This window comes from Cyanistes caeruleus, chromosome 5 (genome assembly GCF_971803275.1).
Source record: "Cyanistes caeruleus chromosome 5, bCyaCae1.hap1.1, whole genome shotgun sequence".
NCBI lineage: Eukaryota > Metazoa > Chordata > Aves > Passeriformes > Paridae > Cyanistes > Cyanistes caeruleus.
In genome coordinates this window covers 40719148-40743332 of record NC_141705.1, presented here as the reverse complement: position 1 = coordinate 40743332, position 24185 = coordinate 40719148, and the positions used below count along the sequence as shown (strand labels likewise).

At 37.8% G+C, this 24185-nt stretch overlaps 1 protein-coding gene across 6 annotated transcripts in view; it reads left to right on the top strand.

Moving 5' to 3' along the window:
* FNIP2 (folliculin interacting protein 2) overlaps window positions 1–24185 on the top strand; it is a 50747-nt gene that overhangs the window by 19715 nt on the left and 6847 nt on the right. For 3 of the 6 annotated variants that reach the window (XM_086891066.1, XM_086891064.1, XM_023924889.2), the window contains exons 2-16: window positions 2605–2731; window positions 4766–4900; window positions 5965–6065; window positions 6148–6219; window positions 6821–6921; window positions 7108–7197; window positions 8303–8374; window positions 8980–9109; window positions 12667–12868; window positions 13432–13520; window positions 14366–14512; window positions 14651–14820; window positions 18035–19352; window positions 20142–20298; window positions 22005–22205. In XM_086891066.1, the coding sequence (XP_086747192.1) occupies window positions 2605–2731; window positions 4766–4900; window positions 5965–6065; window positions 6148–6219; window positions 6821–6921; window positions 7108–7197; window positions 8303–8374; window positions 8980–9109; window positions 12667–12868; window positions 13432–13520; window positions 14366–14512; window positions 14651–14820; window positions 18035–19352; window positions 20142–20298; window positions 22005–22205 (3112 nt within the window). The remainder of the gene's footprint in view (window positions 1–2604; window positions 2732–4765; window positions 4901–5964; window positions 6066–6147; window positions 6220–6820; window positions 6922–7107; window positions 7198–8302; window positions 8375–8979; window positions 9110–12666; window positions 12869–13431; window positions 13521–14365; window positions 14513–14650; window positions 14821–18034; window positions 19353–20141; window positions 20299–22004; window positions 22206–24185) is intronic. The other 3 variants (XM_086891063.1, XM_086891065.1, XM_023924890.2) reach the window with 1 other exon arrangement.

Here is a 24185-nt window from a genome sequence, read left to right as displayed (position 1 = left end):
TAAGCAATAGCATCATTAAAACATAAGTTTGATATTTGGTTAGAACTATAAGAGAACCATTACCTGGAATTACTTCCCTAGATCTGGTTTGCTACTCAAATAAAGCTCTGTATGATAGATTTTATGTAATTTCTTAGCTCATTGCTATCTGGTACTAGAAAATGTGTTTGTAGTTCTGACAGATTGCAGCAATCTTTAGTTCTAGCATGTTGTGTGGAAAAGGCTGTTAAATTGGCTTCTACTTTAACATAAAATCCAGTTCATGTCTTATACAGAAGTCAGCACTGCATGAACAACATGGTGCTTGCTTTAGTGCATAATGAAGGAGATAATTTTGTTCATAAGGAAACCTGAATTCATGCAACCCAGCCTGCATGCAACCCTGCATCAGTGGGCAGATGCAGGGCCAGATTGGCTCAATCTGTGTCTGAAATGCATCTTTCTCAGTTTAGACTTGCAACTCTGGTCTAAAGTATGTATGCTGCTTTGCCAGTCATGGAGATAAATAAGGCTTTGCTCTTGCATAGAATTTAAATTAAAGCCATAGAGATGTGCCTTTTCTCTTTTGTTAAAGGAAGGAAAGAACTACAGCCTTTTAAAGAAAACAGTGTAGTTACTTCAGGTTGTCTGTTGCAGCAAGTAAGTAAATAGATAGCTATGTAACTGAAGAGATATTGGGGTATCTGATACTGAAGAGTATCAGATTCATGTGGCAGACTAGGATGGAGTGGATTGATGACTCTGACTTCTCATGAATTCAGTATAACTGGATTTTGTAATGGTATTGCACAGGCTGTGGGCTGAGAAACTAGTGACAGACTTTTTAAACAGATGGTGTAGTTGCAGCTCTCTGTGTAAGCTAGGTGTGTAGGATCTTTGTTGGGCAACTATCAACAATGGTATCAGGTCTGGTCCTCATGCAGGTTAACGTAATGCTGTGACTACCTTTGAAAGGGAAGGCTTGAAAAGAAATCTGTCTGGCACTCTTGGCAGTTCTAGAGGCAGCATGTTACATACACATCAAGAAGTTTCCTCACTGTGGATGGCAAAACAGCCTTTAGCATTGTTCCAGGATGGGAAACCTTGCATATTATGTACATACAGCATACTTGTATCAGAGAACCTTACAGTGGAGATAGGTATCTGGCTTATTCTGTCCCAAGGTATTTAAAAATAGACCTCCAGACTGAGGTCTTTCAGGTTTGAAAAAAAATGCCTATTTTGGCTTATTTTCTTTTTTAGCTACATAGAAAGCACAAAGAAGAAATTAGACTGGTTTTACTTAAAATTATTTTAAAATCACAAGTCTGCAAGTATACTTGTAAAGCAGTTATCCTGACTAGCAGGAATTGATAGTGTTTGCCTCAGTATTGGTTTATGGATGTTGACAGAGCATGGAATAAAAGAAACAGCTTCATAAATTCTAGTCTTTCATCTGTATGGGTTTTTATGCTCTTGTCTCAATTATTTACCTTCCATTTCTGTAAAGCACAGAAAAATTCCTAAATGAAACTGCCTTCTGGGTGGAAGATCAGTGTGGCCTTGACTGAAGTCTGTTTATGCAGATTGTTAAACCAACAACTATTAATAAGCTGTACTCTCACTCCCCAGGTGCAGTCCATCCAGGTCAGGGCTGGCACACTGTGTCTGAGCATCAGTGCTCTGTGGCACTGCTTGAAAATCCCACTGATTTCAGCTTGTCAGATACATAATCTAAGAAATGTTTTCTGTAGCTGAAGCTGCATCCAAGCAAATCTTCATGCTCTGATGTGCAGACTGACTCCTTTTGGAACTAGGAATTGAGGTTTCTTGTCATTGCCACAATGATCAGTTTGGCTCCTCAGCCCCTGTGGTAGTGCAGTGAGGCAGGTTGTGTGCCATGCTGTATCTGGAGAATGGGCAGATCTGGCTTGAGAGAATTGTTTTGCTTCAGGTTGAAGTTCAGGTATCTCGGTTTCATGTACTAAATTATTTTCATTGTAGCTGGAGATCAAGTCTCAGTAACCGATGACTTCTTTGTAACCCCTGAAATGTCTCAGAAAAGGAAGAAAAATAATGGAACAGCATAAACCTTGCCTATTAGTTGCAAGACTTAAACTTTGGGAAAATCTGAATTTACATTGTCAGGAATAGGTCAAAAGGAATTAGGTTTGTGTTTAGAGAAGGAAGAGAGAGGGTGTAAGCCTTGTGCTTTTGAAAGGCTGCAGTAGAGAAGGATGGCAATCAATTCTGTTTTATTGCCACTGGGAGCATTGCATAAAATAGCATGCGTACCTTAAAATAAGGATGATCCAGGCTGTGTACAGAGAAGAGAATAATAATAGTTAAGGCCTGGAGCTGATTGCTGAGACTGAGTTTTATGTTCTTTTTCTGGAAAATTTTAAAAAAACATTGGATGAAAATTGGTCTGGTTGTGCCTGCCATTGTCAGTGACACTGAGCTTAGACACTCCTTCGGAGATCCTTTTTGTTTGGAGCTATGTGATTTACACCCTGGATTCTGTAAATGCTAAGTAAAATATGCCTAATACCTGTTTCTTCACTTAAATGAACCTGCAAAGTAAACATACGTGGTTTTTTAATATCTTCTGTTTCTAATCTGTAGCTGGTCCTCTTCGGAGTTTGACTTGAATGAAATCCGCCTGATTGTTTACCAAGACTGTGAGAGGAGAGGCAGACAGGTCTTATTTGACTCCAAAGCAGTCCGCAAAATTGATGAAGGTGTGGTTCAGGTATGAAATGTTAATTTTGCTGTTGTCCTACTGCTCTTTTGTTTTCCTTTCTAAAAGCAGTTATTTTAATAGAACAGTGTCAACTTCTTAATCTTGTGATCTTTCACTCTGATAGCTGCAACAAGTATGTGTTAGATTACAACAAACCTATGAACATGTTTGATATTGTAATATAAATATGGTATTCAAACGTAACAACTTAATCCAGATTTGTTTTCAGGCAAAGAAATCTATTTCCCTTTAAAACTGAGTATTTCTTCAGCCTTTCTAATACTGACTGGGTTTGCTTTTTGTTGTTAGCCCTGGCTGTGCAATCCATTTCAGTGATGTCCACCATGTGTCTAAAGGTGCTTTTTTTCCTTTGGTATTTGGATTAGTAAAGCTGTTGTCTTTACGTGAATTAAAACAACTTCACTGGCTAACCACATTGTATTGTGTAAGCATGACACATGGTTTGTGTAACATGTAAGTTTTGGTGACACATAGAAGCAAGAGCAGATGCTGTCAAGATGCAAGTTCTTTTTGCTTCTCTCCAAGCACACAAATTGTCAAGTAAAGCATTCAGCAAACTTAGGTCATTTTAAGATCAGTGAAACAATAGTGGTTTCTGGTAGTTTTGCTTGGTTTTTTTCTACTACCTCTATGTTTCTCTTCTACATTGAATTATTTCAATTTTTTGTTTGTTTTGAAGCTCTTTTTAGAACCAACAGATTCAGCTTATTAGACTAGCATGGTTTATTGCAGAGCTATATATATATATATATTTATATATATATATAAATATATATACACCCGTATAAGCCATACAACAGTCACAACTTGTAGAACTTACTTAAAGAACTTGCTTAAAAGGCAACAATCTCTATTTCAGTCACACTGTAAATAATGCCATTGTGCTGAATCAGTAAGACTGATGAGCATCATCAGCTGATGTCTGATCATCTACTTAGAGTAAATGGGTCAGACTGGCTGTTAATCTTGCTTCCCCTCTTCCCCCATCCCCCTCCCAAAATCAAGGTTGTTACTTTATATCTTAAAGTTGTTTTAAAACAAACAGCATCTTAGCAAAAAATACATTTCTGGCTTCATTTAAACACTTAAATTATTCCACTTGCTTGAATACTGTAGCTAAAAGGTAACTACAAAATGTCCTATCAGAAACTCTCTATGCAACACTGACATAAACAGATTATAACCTCCCTCGTAACACATGATACAGGCTATAATCTGTTTTCTAGCCAGACAGTAATCTAGGTATCCTTTCAAAACAGCCAAAGTCCTTTGAATGCCGTGCAAACACATGGGTGTTAAAAATTATTTTGAATGTTTGGTTGTTATCAAACAGCAAAATTAAAACTTGATTAATTTAAAATTAAGGCAAAATTACTTTTGAACTCAGTCCTGTTTAAATTAAAGGAAGCATATGTGTGTATACTGTGTGTTTTTCTGAAATACAGTAAGGCTTATTCGCATACAATATTTAAATACATTGTTTGTCTTTAACCTGTTAATTCTGCCAAATGATGGATTATCAATACCTTGGTTTTGCTGGCTGTTCTTCTATTTTAGAAGCCCATTAATAATTTGGGGTGCAAAAGTTACATGCAATTTGAGTTTTAATTGTTCAAATTATTACAGGAATTTGTTTGTAAGAAACCCATAAACTAAGATTTTGTTTACATAATTTTCAGCAAATATTATGAAGAGTAATTCATAACAATTGGGAATGATCTTCCCGTGAAACTGACTGATTACTCCAATTATATGTGGTACTGTGAAAACCTGTCTGACAGTGTGAATGTGAGAGCAGTTCTCCACTTGCTGTGATGCTGGCATTTAAAAAAAAAACTTTTAAAACTGATATTTTTTTAACCAAATAAGACTATTCTTTATTTCTGTTGCTTTTCTGTAGTTGTAAGAAGATTCTTGCCATAATATAATTCATATAAAGAATATAATATTCTCTTGCCATAGAGATGGGAGTTCTCAGATTTACTTTAATAGTTTTTATCACATTGTTCTGTTTTGACATAGAAAATGGCAGACGAGGCTTCTGTAAAGACTTCTGCCAAGAACTGCCAAGCAAGCAATGGGAACAACAGTGTTTCTTCCCATAGTCCTTCTATAAGCTGCATGCAAAGTATCAAAGAACAGATACCGAAGTATCAGGTAATATTTGTTACTTTGTTGCTTTTGCTTTTCCATTACTGAAGACGTGAGTTTATTAAAGCCTTCACTTAGATGCATTGAATGACTTTGGCTTCTATTACATTACAGCTTAATCTGAACCTTGAGATATCTACTCAATTCTCAGTGTTGTAGAATAAAAACATGTATGGCTGCATTCTATCCTTTTGGTCTGTCTTGGTCTTATCTTTCAAGGGGTTGAGAAATATGTCTAATAGCATTTTGTCATTAGAAGATTGTAAGAAGCACCATACTGTTTTCTGTTCATGTCTGCCTCTGATTCAGGTCAGTTCTGAAGAAGCTGTTGAACATGGTATATTAAGAATGCCTTTAGTCTGTCTTACTATAACATTAAATTTTAGGTGCTCTGGCTCTTTCTTAGTAAAAGTGCTAGCATTTCACATAGAAAAATTAAATTAGAAGCACATATAGGTTAAGGTGGGAAAAGAAAATAATTCTATCTAGCTGGAAGGTGACTTTTTCAAAATTAACAAGCTTCATATTTACTGTTGATGATCAGTCTTTGAAATAAAATAAATTACTGATCTGAAGACTGCATTTCTAAGTATAATCACAAATCATTTTCCACTAAAAAACATTTCCAACAAGCTTTCTACAAGGACAGGGAAGGTGAATTTACTCATTTGAATAAGGAAGGCAGTTTATTTTTTGGGGATCCAGACCACAGAATCCAAGTCCTCTTAACATTTACAGCTTTTATCAAACACTTGGTTATATGGGAATGTTGCTAGACACAGCTATTTCTTTGGGAATGCAGTAGAGCTTTTTTTCTTTCTTGTCTTTTGAGGTCCCCCTGAAACAAGGGTAGCACTGCTCATCTAGTGAGCAAAATGCAGGATTTCTTCCTGCTGTACTCGCTAAACCCACAACGTTAAACACTCACTGAGTGTACACTGATCTTACTCTGCGTGGAAAAGATGAACTTCTTTGTGTTCTCCATTCCGAGTGCATTGCTGTGGCACTGTGTTAGGTTGAAATAGTATGCCAAGTTATTTTTGACTTTGCTGTTTCCATCTTGTCTGTAGTACACCAGACCAGCCTCTGATGTCAATATGCTGGGAGAAATGATGTTTGGATCAGTGGCAATGAGTTACAAAGGCTCCACCTTGAAAATCCACTACATACGGTGAGTGTCCTTTTTCGTGATGTACTGTCTTGTCAGGCACTTGCAATTGATGACTCATTGAAATGACTGTTTATCCTTTCAGCTCTCCCCCACAGCTGATGATAAGTAAAGTCTTCTCAGCCAGGGTAGGAAGCTTCAGTGGAAGCAACAATAAGTAAGAACATCTTTTTTTATATATAATTTTTTTTCCTTTCCCAGCTGGTACAGTTGTCTGTCTTTTTCCTTTTGTAGTTCTGGTAGAAAATTGGGAAGGCAGCTGTGGAGAAGAATTCTCTTAATGGATCCTAGTTAAGCCAGCCAAGTTTTTAAGTAGGACCAAAAAATTATTCAAGTTTCTAATTCTTAATTTGTCCAGGACATGCAATAAAGTTCAGAGGTTAGGTGCTTTGGGCAATCAAAACCTCCATCTCTTCTTCCTGTCAGAAGGGTGAGGAAGGGATGCATTGAGAATGCTTTGTCCCCATATCCCACTTCTGTTTCCTTCAACAAAAATACTGTTCTGTTGTTTCTTCTCCCCAAAATGGGAAAATGTAAATAAACTGAATCCCAAATGTCATACAAAGAAGCTTCCAATAATTAAAATATAAAAAATAAATGCCTGTTTCCTTCCAGTTTCAGAAACCTACTTGTCATTGAATTTGGTTGTAAAGTTAATGTTCCGTTTTCTTTTTTAAAAAATGAACCTAATTCTTAATCTTATATTAGTGCCTATTGATCACATTCTCAAGGAACACTGGCTTTTCCCCCTATTTTAGCTTGCAAGATAGCTTTGAATACATCAACCAAGATCCTAGCCTGGGAAAGCTGAGCTCCAATCAGAATGGTTTGGGAACCTGTCGCAGTGGAAGTAATTTAGGTAAATATTTCCAGGTTCTATGTCTTTCTGACAACACGAGGCCATCTGTTCATTCAGTTTTGGCTTTTTTTTCCCAGTACATCACCACCTTGGTTTTTTTGTGTTGGTTTGGTCTTTTTTCCCCCACTGGTTTTTTTTTTTTTTTGCATTTTTTTCCATTTTCTCTACGTTGCTTTTGTTTCCTAGGTGTGTTACAGCTGTGTAGCAGCAAACTGCTGCAGGGTGTGTCTGAAGGAGGTCCCCTCCGGCTCATCCGCAGTGCTTCTTTCTTTGCAGGTTTGTGTGGAATGCCAGCCACAGTGTGACCCACCCATATGCACACACAAATCCAGCTCCTTCTGAATCTTTGCAGGACATGCATAATTAGTCTCTAGAAACAGAGGGCTAAAATAGTGACAACAGGTGTATCTGGCATACGCTTAAAAATATGTCTTCTGAAAAAATGGCTAAATTACTGTGTTCAATTTTAAAGATATTTTTATGCAGTGTTTTTAAAGATGAAATAGCCCTTATGTTTCTTAGAGAACTTATGTTTCCTGGCTTATTGCTGGTTTCTTGCTAACATGCAGGTGTCTTGCTGGTGTACAGCTTTTTCTTCTCCTACCTCGTAGTACTTTTTAAATTTGATGGCAGACATTCAAAATTCTTGAGCTAAGTTTGGGAGGCTTTAAGTTGATTTTTTTTTCTTAAGCAATATAAATTTATTTAATTCTCAAAACTTTAAGCTGCATAAAGTGTCCTTTTACAGGCAGAATGATGATCCATGCAGGTGGGTACATCTCAGGCCTAATTACTTCTGTTAATTGCAAAAATGTGAACTGAAATACCAATGCAGTTTCTTCATAGCCATTGCAAATCTTGCATGCTCTACAATTTGAGTAACTTTGCACTACTAACACTTTGATGTAATGTCACATAGGCTCAATGTTTCTTACTGTGAGACTTTGTGGGCAGTAAATCAGGAAGTAAAACAGCAGCTTTTAGTGGACTTTGTGCTAGACTATTTCATTATGATCTTAACCTGTGTTAAAAGACAATCTTGCACTCTGAGTTTTTCAAGAGTGACAGATGAGGGTACCTCCAGCCCTCACTTTCAAAGTATATCTGATTTCTGATAATGCAGACTGTATTCATATTCTTAAGCTCCTTAAAGATATTTTTACATTTACACTGGGGCAAATAACCTTCCTCTAGTAACATGATATTCAGCATAGGCTACTGTTTGCTGCCACCTCTCTTCACTCCATACTGATCTTGAGCAACAGTACGGGATGTGATTTTTTTGGTGTATGAACTTTAAACTTAAACATTTTTTTAAATGCTGACAAATAGTGTGATGAATTATGTAATATTTTCTATTGATCTTCTTTGTTTGTTTTAGCACACAGCACACCTGTTGATATGCCTAGCAGAGGACAAAATGAGGACAGAGACAGTGGCATTGCTCGGTCAGGTACCTGCTGTCTGTCTTGTTTGCCTGCTTTTGTAATTGTTACAATTCTTTGCTGCAGTGATTCACTTGAAATAGAGACACCTCATGACCTGTAAATCCATAATTGTTTTTATCTGCTTAGGTGGTTTGCTTTCTGCATTTGCCCCAAGCCTTCATGCAAAAATATTTGTAAATATATTCTTTGTTTCCAGCCACCATGTTCTGGGTTCTTAACCAATTTGTAATTCTGAGGAAGAACTGGTTGGAGCCTTTAGTAGAACAAATGAAGAGAAATTGTTTTTTACAATGAATAGGAAAATGATGACCAGAAGTCATCCTGTCTTCTGTAATGGGAGTGCAACAACTCTTGGGAGAGAGAACTTGTAATGAGAAAACATTTTAGTATGTATTAGTAGGGACAATCTCCTACTTCATAACAAATGAATGTCCTTAAGCAGCAAGATTTATTTAAAATTGTCCCTCCTGTTGCAAAGTGAGTAGTGTGAAAAAGATCAGTAAGCAAGAGCAATATTTGTGAGAAATTATTGTTAGGGTATGAAGAAAAATATTTAACCAGCACTTTTTGTGATTCATTATGTGTGGGGTTTCTGTTTTTTTCTTCATAGCATCTCTGAGCAGTCTTCTGGTTACTCCTTTTCCATCTCCAAGCTCTTCATCATCATCTTCTAGCAGCTACCAACGTCGCTGGCTCCGAAGTCAGACAACCAGTTTAGAGAATGGAATTATTCCAAGGTGGTGAGTGTAGCACCTTTCTTCTTACAACAACTGTTTGGCAATAATTTAAGCTAAACAGAGCATAAGCCTTTTTTCTCTAAAAGTACAGATCCTAATATTAAATGTTCTCAACTCAGTCCATCTTCTGTGTGTGTTACGTAAGATTGCCAATATAAAAAAAATTTAAGTTTTGGCTGAACGTGACCTTCAAAGCCTGATTTGGTACATAATTACTATTATTGAATACACAGGCTATGTATTGATATGATGTGAATGTATAGGCTGTGTATGAAGCCATATGCTGAAAAATAAATTAATCTGTTTCTGAAGGAGCAGAGCATCCTGTTGAGATGAAAGGGACTGTAACAACACTGCTGCCATAATAACTTTATACTATGATGAAGTCTGACTAGGAGCAGTTAGTGAAATTTTGGAGTAATAGCCCATAACAACTCTCTTGGCTGGTACAGGATGTTCCTGATGTGACTTCTGCCAAAACAGGAAGAAAGAAAAGCTGTGATCAAAAAGCTTGGCTTCTGTTTTGGAATTTTATTAGCTTTTGTAGCTCAGTGGCATAACAAAGCATGGAATGCAGCAGACTTTTCATAGCTAATAAGCAAATTCTTCCCTTGTCATTTGCAAAATAGCAAATGGCTCTTGATTATCCTCTCTACTCATTCACCTGTACCCAGAAACAGAATGGAATTAGTGGCGACCTACAAGAAATTCATGCTATTTGACCTCTCTCCCTTTTCAGTTAAGAGAAGCATAAAAACTGCCAGTTCAAATATGTAGTCAGTAAAAAATAAAAATTAAACCTAATTTGAAAAGACTTCTTTCCCTAGTGTCAACCAACACTTCCAGCTCTTTTCTAGATATTCTTAATAAATAATTTTTAACATGAAGAATTGTGCCATGGTACTAATGTAGCAGTCATGGTTTCTAAATTATACTTGTAGTTAAGAATAAACTGGCTGCTTTGAGTAAACTGAAGTAATTTTTAGTTCAGTTTCCTAAAGAAATAAGATTGAGGGAAGTCCATTTAAAAAAGGTTAAAACATCTAGGATAAATAAGATAATTTCAGCCCAGTTTAAGTAGCCAAATTTTCACATACATAAATTTCTCTGAAGTGTTCTGAAAGTTACATATTGTTTAGAGGAAAGTAGCCTCTTTGGGCTGCTTATATGCTGTCAGGAGCAAGGTTTTGAGTTTTTTTTCCCGCGCTGGAGAACCTGTGCTGGGGAAAGATACTGGGAACAGCACATTATTATATTCACTGTCTAGAACTATTCTTGAACTGGGATTCTTTCTAAGCCAAAAAGCCTCTTCAGATACTTGTTTTCTGGTTACTTGCTAGAGAAACAGTAGGCTTCTGGCTGAATACTTCTCTGCCACAGAGTTTGCAGCCTAGGCTGTTACAGCCAAGATTCTACAGTCTCTGTGACTGATGTTTTAGGCCAATAGCTCAAAGAAATTGGAATGTCTAGTTGGAACTCCATATAGTCGATTGGCAAGCAAGCTAGATTAGCAGTTTTGTTGAAAAGGCTTCTCTCTCAGACCTGAATTCCTCAATTTCTGTTCCTGGGAAGCAGTACAAAAGCTTGTAATGTTTCTTAGATGCTGACTGACCATCCTTTCCCAACTTCCTTGGGAATTTTTGTCTCAGTATGCAAGTTCCTGAAGTTCAGATGAGGTTATGTTTTTGTCTTGAGCTCTGTTTTCCCACAAGCTGTTTTTTGCTGGGGTTTAATTGTGTGTTTTATCCTGTGTTCATGGACTCATACCTCTGTGATGAGAATTTTTTGTATATTTAACTTTGTCAAACCAGTTAAACTGTAAACTGCTTATTTTTAGAATGGCCTAAGAATGAATGCTTAGCCCTGAGTTTTAGCTTTTGTTAATTTCTTCATAGTGTTCTATAAATACTACAGACTCCATTTCAGGATAATTCTGATATGAAAAGACTTCAAACTTTTAATTACCACTCACTGGTATTGCAGTCTTAACTTAAAAGAAACTCGTAAAACCAAGCTATTTCCAGATAAGCTGAGGCTCAGAATGTTTCCATGGCTTTTTTGTCTATTTTAGCTTCTCCTATAGTTTCTCAGTAGATTAAAACCCATTATTCAGTTGAAGTTCCTTCCAACAGACATTTTGTCCATACTGTTTTACTTATACATTATAATACATATACATATGTGTATTCATATATATGTATATATACATGTGTATATATATACGTGTATTCATATATATGTATATATACATATATATATACATGTGTATACATTATATGTAATATATATCTAAAAGGAGTAATATATATTATATATATATAAGAGGAGTTTTTTTGGTGAAATTGATCAAGACTCTTTAAGCAAGAAAAAAAATAATTTTGTAAATGCAGCAGTATCAATATCTAGTGCTGCAAGGCTAGTATTTATAGAAGAGAAGGGTGAGAGAATTGCCACCCTTTTCTTTAATCACAGTAAAACTTAGGCTGGGCTGAGACTTGTGGATCTCATCCAAATCAGTTGCCTGTGCAAAATAGTAGCTTGGAATTTACATCAGGTGGCTGTAGAACTTGACTCTTGATTGAATCTTGAAAATCTCCAAGGACGGAGATCCACAGCCTCTTTGGACACTACCATCCCCTTGATTGGCCACTTTTTCCCCATGTGACATTATCTGCAAACTCACTGAAGGTGTGATTTGATCCACAGGCTAGGCTGATAATCAAAACATTGAGCAGTATTGATCCTAGTAGCAACCTGTGTGTAATATTGAGAAGAGACAATTGTTGAAAGAAATGTGGCAGAACTATCAAGGGAATAAATAGAACTTCTGGAAATAATAATGGTTGTAAAATAGCCACTGGGTGGGCGTTTTTTTTCTTTCTGATATTTTTTTAATAGTTTTAAGAAGAAAACAAATTATTCTAAACTGAAGTTTACACAACTTTGATCTGGGCAAACATGTATTTGTAGGCATTAAGTTTGTGTTTTCACAGTAATTACTAAGTGGTGACATTTTGTTTTCAGTTAAAATAGAAAGTTTTATTTTGTATGGTTAAGTGCAAACATCCATCCTAAGATGGCAGAAGAATATAGGTAATATAGGTTATATGTTTCCCAATTTCCCTCATGAGCTCAGACTCAAGAGTATCATAGATAAGCTCCTGAACACCCAGTGAGGAGCTCGAGTGCTGGATGCAGTTCACAGCTCCAAAGCTACCTTTAACCATTTTTGGTTATGATTTTGTGTGATTTATCTCTGTCTCCTTTTCTTCATCTTCCTCAAAGATAAATCCAGGAGGGAATCTAATAGTCCTGTTTCAGAGGAGAGTGTGCACACCAGGCCTCTCTGGGGATTGTCTTCTTCCTATTTGAACTAGCATAGGACTTATCCATCAAAATGTCAGGTATCCTTTGTTCAGAAGCATGTGACAGCAAAGCCTTATGTAGTCAGTCAAGGGAGTCCTACAAATGAATTACCTTCCACTATATAGAGAGCTATGGATAGAAGCCAGATTATCTCTCAGTACACAGGTAACTGTCCTAACAAATCTGTCTTACAGGTCCACTGAAGAAATGTTTAGTATGGCTGATGAAAGCTGCAGCTCCAATCCTGCAATGGTTCGGAGGAAAAAAATTGCAATCAGCATAATCTTTTCTCTGCCTGAAAAAGAAGAAGCACAGAGAAACTTCCAGGATTTCTTTTTCTCTCACTTTCCTCTTTTTGAATCTCACATGAACAAGCTGAAATATGCAATAGAAAAGGTACAGAATACTAATTTGGCATAATGTAGAAAAATGTCAATCAGAATGAAGTATTCTAGAATCTGATAGATGAAGAGTGGGAGAAGGTGCGTGGTTTCAAGCTTGCCTCCCTCCTTACACATGCAGTCTTGAGCTTGAGCCCAGTGTAGGAACTCAGCATTTGCTGAAAGAGGTGCAGTTGCTTTTTTAGACAGAATTAGAATGGAGAGTTTCATGCTATGGGTGGTTTTTCTTTCCTTCTTGCCATATTTCACTCTGAGGTTTTCTTGACTCCCTAGAGACTGTGGAAATGATGGTACTCTGTCCTTTCATGCAGTGTCTAAAAGAGAGACACAAAATATTTGTTTTTGTCTTCTTCACTCTGAGAAATGTTCTCTCCCCTTGTCCAGTATTAGGGATTGGTCTCCTGTGAGGTGGAGGGAGGTTGGCATTTGTTGCTGTCCTGAGTGGCTGTATAGAATTGGGGCTAGATCTTAGTTATTTTGACATGTTAATGAAGTTGAAAAAGATGAAGAATGTGAATCCTTTAAGCAGCTGTTTTGTGTCTTTAACTCTTAATCAAGGCCATGATCTCATGTAGAAAAATAGCAGAATCCAGCCAGAGAGTGCAGGTTTATATCAGCCGTGTCATGGATGCCCTGGGAGAATTCAGGTGAGTTGATGGAATTCTGAATTACAAGGAGAGCACTTTTCATGCCCCATGAAAGATATTTGTCACTTTCAGTTATAAGCAACTGAATGTAAGGTCTTGTATTTTAGATAGTCTCAAAGTCAGTGTGAATGAGTTTTCTGCATTGGTTATTGGGTAAATATTTTCAGAAAACTTCAGCAAAACCAGCTCAGCTGTTTTCCAAATGAGAATGAAAGTTCTGTTGCACTCACATGTTCTGGGCTTGTCAGTTAAAGTCTAAAGGTCTCATCAAGAGCTGGCTTCTGCTGATGACTGTACAGTCAGGTGGACTGATGTACTCAGGCAGATAGATGTGTCTACTCCTAGCCAGAGATGCTGAACAATGTAACTGGCAAGGAAGTTGCAGTCAAAAGCTCTCTTTTCTGTACTTGAGAAAGGAAGGAATGGTCAAAGCCTAAGAAAGTCATCCCAGGAGAGAGAGAAAGCTTTAATGGAATGGAGTCTCTGTAATATCTGGAATGTAGAATCAAATCTGTGCAATGAATAGTATGGTTTCTTCTTCCCCTCAAACTTATTTCTGAATGGTTTCTCTGAATAAAATTCACATTGGAATGCAAAAAAGAGAAGCCAAATGTGTAACTCGTATGAAGACACTGAATTACTGATGATGTGAATTAAACAGACTAGTGTTCTGGACACTAGTAATTACTGGAAGAGTAAAAACTCTTCCAGTTTGTTTAGTCTTCTAGATACTACAAAAACAAATTAAAATCTGGACAACAGAAGAGGAAAGGGACTACTTATATTTATTGGCAGAATTGAAACGTGCATTTTAACACTTATTTCTTGGGAATTTCTTTGAGCAGAGTTACCATCTGGAATCTGTATTCCGTTCCAAGGATTGCAGAGCCTGTGTGGCTTAATATGATGTCCAGCACCCTAGAAAAGAATCAGCTATGCCAGCGTTTTCTTAAAGAATTTACGTTTCTGATAGAACAGATCAACAAAAATCAGTAAGTTTTCCCCATTCCCTTTTTCTTAAGAAAAACCTTGTGTGCTTCCCCGTGCATGTGAATATGTTAAAGCACTTAATGGGGTGTTCTTTTGCTGCTGTTACTTTGGACATGCTTTCTTTACTTTTTTTCTCCTAGGTTCTTTGCTGCTTTGTTGACTGCAGTACTGACATATCACCTGGCTTGGGTCCCAACAGTGATGCCAGTTGACCATCCTCCCATCAAGGCCTTCTCTGAGAAGCGCACATCCCAGTCTGTGAACATGCTAGCAAAATCCCATCCCTATAACCCTCTCTGGGCACAGCTGGGTCAGTATGATTTGGAAAGCTTCAGATTTTTCTATAACAAGCACCTTTGTGTATCTACTCCTTTTAGACAAGGGCTATTTGTGATCCAGGTCACATTTCCTGCTACCAGTAGCTGTCTTTTGCTTGATTAATCAGAGCATTTGGAGGCCTCTTTGCATATCCTAATTTTTATTCTTGTTCCTTGACATCCTCTCTTACACCTTCTGGCTAACTTGTTATAGAAGTATTAAGACAGTGCAAGTGCTGTGAATGATCTGAGCAGTTTGGGAAAGAAGATGAAATAGACTGGATTGGAAGGAGTTACCTGGGCCTTGGAGGCCCTTTGTAATTGATATTAGCTTTCTCCCTTTGTCTCTTTCTCACAAAGCTAGGATAGAGAGCAGAGCAATAGATTAAAGTCTGGCAGCTGGCAGTACCTCCATTCACTTACTGTTACAGGAATGGGCTTGGGGCAAGACTTTTTTTCTATGCTCTGTGCCTCAGGCTGGTCTCTGACAAATATTTTATAGCTTGTAAATTACTTTGATACAAGGGACTAGATAGCTGATGTCAAATGATTAGGTGAATGAAAGCTAAGGAAGTAATTCCGTCAGTAGTAAATACTTGAAAATTCCTTCTCGGCAGCAGATGAAAATCTGACATCAGACTGCCCTTCACTTTAGCTGATATACTATCTTGCCATGTAAAATGGCACTCTGCACACTGAGGCAATGATGTGACTTACTCTGTGATGCTGGTACTGTTTCTTCCTAATTGTCTCAGGCTTCTTATTCTCAGTAACCTCTAGCTGAATTGTTTCCTGGTTAAAGATGTCTTTTAAACATAGCAGAAGTTAGACTGAAATGGAAATTAGGAGTGTGTTCGTGGTGTTGAGGACAGAGCCAGGCCTGGAGTTACAAAAACCAGCTGGACTGGAGGCATAAGCTCGGTAGTGGCTCTTGTGGTCGCTCCCAGGAGTCATAACTGGTGACTAGTCAAGAGTCTGTTTCTCTTTTTGTATTGCCAAGTTCTCAGTGCCTGAACTCAAAATGTTCCCTCATTTTGTTTCATTCTTATAAAGCCCAAAAAGTTGTTACTGTTGTGGTTGAAAAAACTGATCATGAAAGTGAGATGTTGCCCTCTGCTGGTCGTCTTCTTTAGGAAGAGGGAGGGAAAAAAAAAAATCAAGTCTAGGTGCTTTAAAAACAGAAATCGGGAAAACAGGATTTTGTTATACCTGTCTTTCCACCTTCAGACCTGTGTTTTCATTACATATTACATATCAATTGCCATTACATACTGATACAATTTTAAGTCACTTTGTCATGAGGACTTACTGTCTCTTAAACATCAGCTTCAATCTATTGGTATAAACATACTTGTTTGAAGATCACAATTTTGACTTGTTGTACTGTCATATTAGTATTTATATAAAAGCCAATTATGCAAACGAACACGAATCCTGAATCTGATTTCCATAGCAACTGTGCTTAACTCAAAAGTAAAGCAATATATTATAATTTCATTTCCAAATTGCTTGTCCTTGTGGCCCACCAACCTTTGAGAATTACTGAGGGGTCTAAAGCCCATTTTTGGTTCCTGAGGAATGAATTTACTGGCTTGTTAGGCTCTGGGGTTGGTTGTAAGGGTGGCCCTAACTGAGGGAAGCCAGCACCACTGATGCCACTACCCAGGAGCCCCTCCAGTGCATCACTGGCATCATGTGAAATGGCAGATCTTAGCAGTGGAGACAGTAAGAGACCCATGGAATTACTGTCATACTGATCCTTGTTTTGTAGTAATGGAGTTGGGATCCTTATTCCTTTTATGTTCTGTATAATAAGGAGGAGGTTGATTGTAAATGTGCTTTGTGGGTTTTTTTTTTTCCTGTCTTGGTGTTGAAGCCAGGGGCCCCCTTGCCCTCAGAAGAAACCTTTCTGAAGCTCTGTTTATAACTCTAAATACAGTGTTGCATCTTGAAGTCTAGTACAAAATCCTGATGGCAGGCTCTGTCCAGAACAGAATTTGAGCAGCTCAGAAGGAGGATTTAGCACCTGAAAGTAGTCTGGTAGATTAGCAGGTAGCTGATCAAGCCTCAAGGTAGGGAAGCCTGCTTTCCACGCTTCAAGTAGCTGAAGAAAATTGATCTTTTGCTGGCTGGCTGTCTCCCATGTGCTGGTGAGATCAGCCATAGTTTGGTTAAGCAAAAACAATTTAGTGAGTGTTCTCTGATGGGTGTCATATGAAGACAACTGGGTTAACTCATCCTAGGAATAGATATTTCTTGAGCTAGCTAATCTTTGACCAATAGGAAATGTGAACATTCCCTTACTGGCTAGCTATGTTTACTTCTCCCAGAACTCTGGAGTAGTAGCCCTTTAGCTGATAGATGATTATAATGGAATAATAATGGAAGATAATTGCCACTGTCCCAAAGAAATATGTGGAAAGTAGGATATGTACGACCTTAGTTCCGTTCAAAAAGCAGTTCTTCAGTTTAAATAGCAAATAGGTCATTCTTGGGTGGACTCAGATGATGATATAGTAGTGCCTACCATTCATATTGCAGTTGTATTTTGATTTCCTACTTCTCCACTGCCCCCTGCCAAAGTTAAACGCTCACATGAGTGAGGTTGGCTCCCACAGACACAGTACGTGCCTTGCTAAATAAGGTAGTTACATGCCTTTTTTTTCTGAACCTTGTTTATTATGCTAATATTTATTCCTTTTTTTCTTTTTTTGATATCTTAATCCTGAAAAATGTAATTAAGACTTTATCTATGTAAAAATGCCTGTGTTTAACAGAAAGGTCACTGCACTGAAACAGAGACTTTGGTGTGAAACAAAATTAGTAGAAAAATAGAAAATAGTATAGCTGGCTTCAGAGTTTTGTTTGATCTACATTCTTCTTTGCCCCCTCTTGTGTCCATTTCTAGGTGATAATGTCTTTGTAAGCATTGTGTAAATTAAATCTTAGTGTCTCTTAACAGAAAGAAAATGAGTAATAGCAGCTCATTCCTCACAAAAACCTTTCTGGACAAAAGCCAGGTGTAAGAAGCATTAGGGGACTTCCTTTGTTATTCTTTGTTTAAGACTTTCATGAACTTATTGTGAAAGAAATTAATTGTCTAATTGTGTCCATAGTAAACGTTGTTTCAAAATGTGTTTAATTTGAACAGTATAAGTTATATTACAGTGCAACATAAACCTGTGAAATTTTTCCTTTCCTGTGCAGGTGATCTCTATGGTGCCATAGGCTCTCCAGTTAGATTGACTCGAACTGTTATTGTTGGAAAGCGCAAGGAGTTGGTGCAGCGCTTGCTCTATGTTCTAACTTACTTCATCCGGTGCTCTGAGCTGCAGGAAAATCAGCTGACGTGGAGTGAGAAGGCTGGGGAAGGAGAGCAGGTGCTAAATGGAAGCAAGATCACAACTGCACTAGAAAAGGGAGAGGTAGAGGAATCTGATTATGTGGTTGTTACTGTTAAAAATGAACCTGCTCTTGTGCCTCCAATCCTACCTCCAAAGAATGATGGAAGTAAGAACAACAGTACTGCAGAGTGGGTGCATGAACCAGAAAGCACTCAGGCTGTCCCAGTCGCCTCAAAAGAAAAGAGGGAAGCAGTAGGAAAGGCCAGTCAGACCTCTGAAACATCTGTTGACTGTCTAACTAGCAGTTTCTGTAAAGGAGGAGCTGATGGTAGGAAAAGAGCTGTCACTGATACAGGAATCGTAACCTACCACTCTGAAGAATCATCTAAATTAGAGGATGTAATGGATGTAAAGAAGAAAAAGAACCAGAATGAGAGAAAAGTGGAAAAGCAGTTTTCTAGTAGGTCATCTGCCCTGCCTTGTCCTGAAAGGTCTGGCCACAGGAGTTCACAGTTAGAAAAGGTCACTTTTCAGATTGGAAGTTCAGCATCACCAGAGTCAGACTTAGAAATTCATAGAAGAGAAATGGAAGAAAATCTGAAGGCATTAATTAAAAATCCAGAGGTGATACATTGTGCCTCAAGTTCCACAAATCTGACTGTGGATGCTGCTCAGAATCAAGAAGACAGTTGTGAAGCTGCCTTTATACCTATCAGTAAACATAATGTTTGTTATGCACAAATCCCACCGTGTGAGGAGAAGGAAAGTATACTTAACCAACATATGGAAAGTAAAGGAACTGAAGTGAATTTAATTAACTCAATATCTAGTGAACTGCTTTTGCCCATGGATAACACAGAAACTGTAAAATTGCCAAACATGAAAGAAAATAGAACTTTATGCTCTGGCAATCTGAAGAACTATTCTTCCGACTGCGTAGAAGCAGATTCTGCTGTCAAACAGGATTCCCCTAAAGTAGGTGCTAAAGATGTCCCCTATGGGGATTCTGGAAGGAAAACCTCCTTCAGAGTTGAAGGGGACATTCCAAGGAATGAGAGTTCAGACAGTGCTCTTGGGGCTAGTGATGAAGAAGGTGACTGTTGTATCCCTGATGAAGTACATCATGATAACATCAACAAACGACTTGAAGAATTTGCAGAAGTGGAACTTCCTTTGCCAAGGTAAAGAAGTCTGGTTAATTTAGAGCTAAACAGAGTCAAAAGCTGTAGCTACTTTGGAGCTGTTTAAAATTCCAAGTCTGAAATCTTCTGGGTCCTTGACTAAGTTCCTTGCAAACAAATTGGTAGCAGACAGTGATGTGGTTAGAATTCCTGTAAGCAGATTTTGCAAAAAGAAAGTAGAGACAGAGCAGGTTTAATAAAGTTTTATGACAAAGGTATACTTCAAATGCCTAACAAAGGGTGATCAAACTTTTTATGTAAACTGACAAACATTTAACATAGACATGTCGATAAAACATCTGAGGACAAGCAAAACTTTGCTTAAAAAGAGATCTTTTTAGATTGGACATAATTGTTATTTCAAATACAGATTTGGAATAAACATGGGCATGCTATTTGAAAATTGAGCATTACAGGTGCATGTGAAGTTTGATGGTGCTTATGGTCAGTTTCTAGACTTACCTTAAGCATGAGAATTGAGGAAAACTCAAATTTAGTAAAATTGTAAGCTGTTGAGTATGGAGCTCATACATCCCACAAAGTCTAGTGCGTATAAATTTTCTTATTTACAAGTTTGAAGAAATCAATATATTGTTAAATTTCAGTTTATAAAATTCTTGTTTCAAAGAGCACCAGTAGATGTTTACCAGTGTTAACATATATGTATACTTGGAGTACAACTATTGATTAATATTTGCAGTAGAAGCAAGCATGACTTTGCATTCATGTAATATCTGAATGCATTTTGTCAAGCAAGAGTCTTACTTGCTTTGTGTTTCTGTATTTCAGGTCAAATACCATCAGCAGTCAATGTGTGAAAAACTTTGGAAGATCACTTCTGGGTGGTTACTGTCATACGTATATACCTGATCTAGTGCTGCATGGAATAAATAATGATGAAAAACTCAAGCAGTGTCTACTAGCGGATCTACTTCATGCAATGCATGTGAGTTAAAGTACCGAGTCAGAGTAGGAGTTACTGAAAATAACTGCAGAAGCAGTTTATTTCAGTAGGTTACTTTCTTTACTTACCTGTTCTGAACAGCCACACCTGTCATGTCTTCCTTTTTGAAAGGTGTAACCTCTTAATTCACTATATGCAAACCTGTTTATGCAAAAATCATGTGCTTTCCTTTATTACTTTTAAGGTTTCTCTTCAAAGATTAACACAAGGAAGATTGTTTGCAACTTCAAGTTACAAACAAGGAAAAAAACCCTTGAGCTGCTTCTCTTTTCCATCACAATAGCAGACAAAATTACCTGTATTTCAGAAAAATTATATGCAAGTTGAAACATCTAATTTTGCCACTTAGTGGCATGTGTTGCAGGTGAGGTAAAGTCTTGTTGAGGCCTGTGTGATACTAGTCTGTAGCAGAAATGACTGACTACAGAAGGTACTTGTATATAGCTGAGAACTTGTCTCTGTTCTTTCTCTACTTACTCTACTCCTAAATTATAAAATTTATAACTAACCTTTCACTGGAATAACTGTGTGACCTCAGTATGCAATTTAAAATGCTTATCTAGTAATTGTCAGCAGCTTCTCTCTGTAGCAATTAAGAATCATCCTGCTGGCATGACTGCATGTGCTATCCAGAAAGTGATGTGTGTGTTTGTATATTCTTTAAGCAACAGCAGATTGGTTTAATGTGATGCTGGCTCTTCTTTGATGGATGAGAAGTGGACCATGAGCCTGCAAAGCTCTTGCTGCCAGGAAGGCCAATACTCTCCTGGGGTGCATAGCAAGAGCAGGTCAAGGGAGGTGAACCCACCCCTCAGCCCTGGTGAGGCCACATCTGGAGTGCTGTGTCCAGTCCTGAGCTCTACAGGTCAAGAAGGTCAAGAAGGATGAGGAGCTACTGGAGAGAGTCCAGTGGAGAGCCCCAAAGGATCATTAGGGATTCGGAACATCTCTCTTCTCAGAGGAGACTAGACTGAGATGGGATCTCATTCATGCATATAAATGTTCTAAAGGCAGGTGTAAAGAGAGTGGTCTCAGCAACAGGACAAGGAGCAATGGCCATGCACTAAAACACAAGAAGTTCCACCTCAGCATCTGAGAAAGAACTTGTTTTTGCTGAGGGTGACAGAGCATTGGAACCAGCGCCCAGGGAGGTTGTAGAGTCTCCCTCTCTAGAGACATTCAAAATCTGCCCGGACTAGTTCCTCTGTCACCTGTTCTAGGGGACACTGCCTTGGCAAGGGGTTGGATTAGAGGATCCCCAGAGGTCCCTTCCGATCCTAGCTATTCTGTTACACCCTGCCTGATTGTACATAGTAAATTCCCTCACATACCTCTGAAACATTGAATGTACTTTCACTATCACTGGATCAGTGTAATTATTACACTTTTCATTTTGAAAGAAATTAATCTCTTCAGGGTAGGGGGAATACATGAAGAAAAATAAAATGGAGGAGTGACTTTCAGACACTAATAAAAATTAAATGTCTTGATCAAATTGGCAGATCCAGTGCTGCTGAATGTAAATTTTATTACTGAATTTGGTATTCCTTGTTATTTGGTTCTCTAATGGACAAAAACATGCATTGAATCACTTTATTTGCCACATCAGTGTGAATAAAAGAACCTCAGACTGAACTGTGGAAATGTATATGAAAGTATCACATAATTGTATCTTGTTTCTGTTGCAGCATCCAGTGCTAGATGAGCCCATAGCAGAAGCTGTCTGCATTATTGCAGACACAGATAAATGGAATGTACAAGTTGCTACAAGCCAGAGAAAGATGATGGACAGTGTGAAGTTAGGCAAGGATGTTCTGGTTTCAAGTCAAGTATCTAGTCTGTTGCAGTCTATTTTACAGCTTTACAAACTCAACGTCCCAGCTGACTTCGTAAGTATTACTTTATTGAAGGCTGAAGCTAATGGAAATTGTTTTAGCTCAAATAGCAAACAGAGTTCTGTACATTGTGTTGCAATATCAATGAACTAATGCCTGATAAAATGCAGAACTGTTACAACTTACTGAAAAGAATCCATGCTACAGTCCAGTACTGGATACTGGTTTGACTGTAATTTACATAAAATAGATCAGATAAAAGTTAACAACTCCAAAATACATGTGTCAGAACTTAAGTTGTTTAGGTGGTTTTAGCATGGTCCTCATGTGTTTAAGACTCTCACATTTGTTTTTTATATTTTTTGTATAAGTTCCACACTTCTCTACTCTGAAAGTTGTTGAAGTGTCTATCTACCAAATCCTGGTTCTGGAAATTAACTAGCTATTCTTGGAGTTCCTATTCAACCCCATGCAGTGGATGCCTCTTCTCTCTCCCTTCCAACTAACTGTGCCTCTGTTTATTTACTTGCCCTTTCTGTTTTATATATATGTTACCATGTGCTGTCTTGGGTAGCTTTGCTGATGGCTCCATAGGATTGATGGGGTGAGACACCTGGAAATGGGTGGGTTGCAGCAGAGAATGTTCCTTTGTCACATTGCATACTCCCTATCCCACAGCATCCTTTCCTGTCCTCATTTGTAGTGGACTTCATCAGAGCAAATCAGTAATGCTGGTTTTGCTGATTACAACAAATTTACCCACTAGTCTGACTGCAATAACTGTAATTCAATTTTTAGCACATGATTGTTGGTGAGGGGAGATGGAGTGTTTTTTCAGTAGTCACCCCTTTTCTAATAAACAGAATTGATTTGCCCTTCAGCAGATGCCTTGAGAAATTCTCTAGGAATCCTGTGTAATGACTGCACCAGCAGATGGAAGAGGAAGATAGAGCTAAACACCAACAGCTCTAAATAGTATTGGTTGGCACTGCTTTGGTTTAAATTGGTGGTATTGATTGCACTAAGTTCTTCGAGTCAAGTGCTAGGCAAAATATGTGGGTACATTTTTGAATGTTTTCTCTGGATTCTTCTGGGCACTGAAAAATATGCAACTTTGGTTGAAATCGTATCCTAACACTGGCACAAACACACCTTAAATCCTGGCATTTTTAAACTGAGTAGTTGATTTTGCAACTGAAGTGTTGTTTCCATTGTTACCTTCAGATTTGTATATGCTGTTTCTATATGGTTTGGGAGGTGTCTGGAGGCAGAATGATTTTTCAGGGGTTTTTATTTCCTTTTTCTTACAAAAAGGAACTGTGAAATGATAGTGCTAGTAGTTTGTAAATTTTTCATGATTTGTGTTAGAGACATTTTGATCCCTCTGTCAGGGAATTTTGCAACTCTGCTGAAACAACATCAGTGCATGGAAAGCAAAGTGTTCCTAAACTCTAGGAGATGTGACTTTTTCACAGTAGTATTTCTATTTATTTAAATGTGGATAGAAACATATTTATTGATGTACTCATAAATCCCAGGTGACCACAATGCTGTATGTTTGAAGTCTCCTTTAGGAGTGCATGTCTCTTTACATGCAGTTACTGTTCAGATGAATAAGTATTTTTGGGGTTTTCTGGTACCAACAAAAAAGGACCCAATTTGAGTCCAGATGAAAGGCAAGTGGTGATATCTTTGTTGTACCACTTCAGACTGGTAGTTGTGCTGCAGAGAGCTTTGCACTATGTCCTGGTGAGAGGAAAGTGCTGATTGCAACTGCTGCATTTCAGCAAAATGTCAAAAGTTTTACCTGCACCTTTAAACTTAGTTTAAGCTACTCTTCTATTTTTAGAAGTTACTTTACTTTCTTTCAATTTGGTCAATGAGAAACTGCAGAGGAAGCTGATATATGAAAAAGACTTGCAAACACTGAACAAGATGGGTTAATGTAGCAAGTTGTGGAGAGAAATGTCTTTTGATTCTTTGCTGGTATTCAGAAGGAGTAGATCATATGATGTAAACAACCCTTCTTTTAAA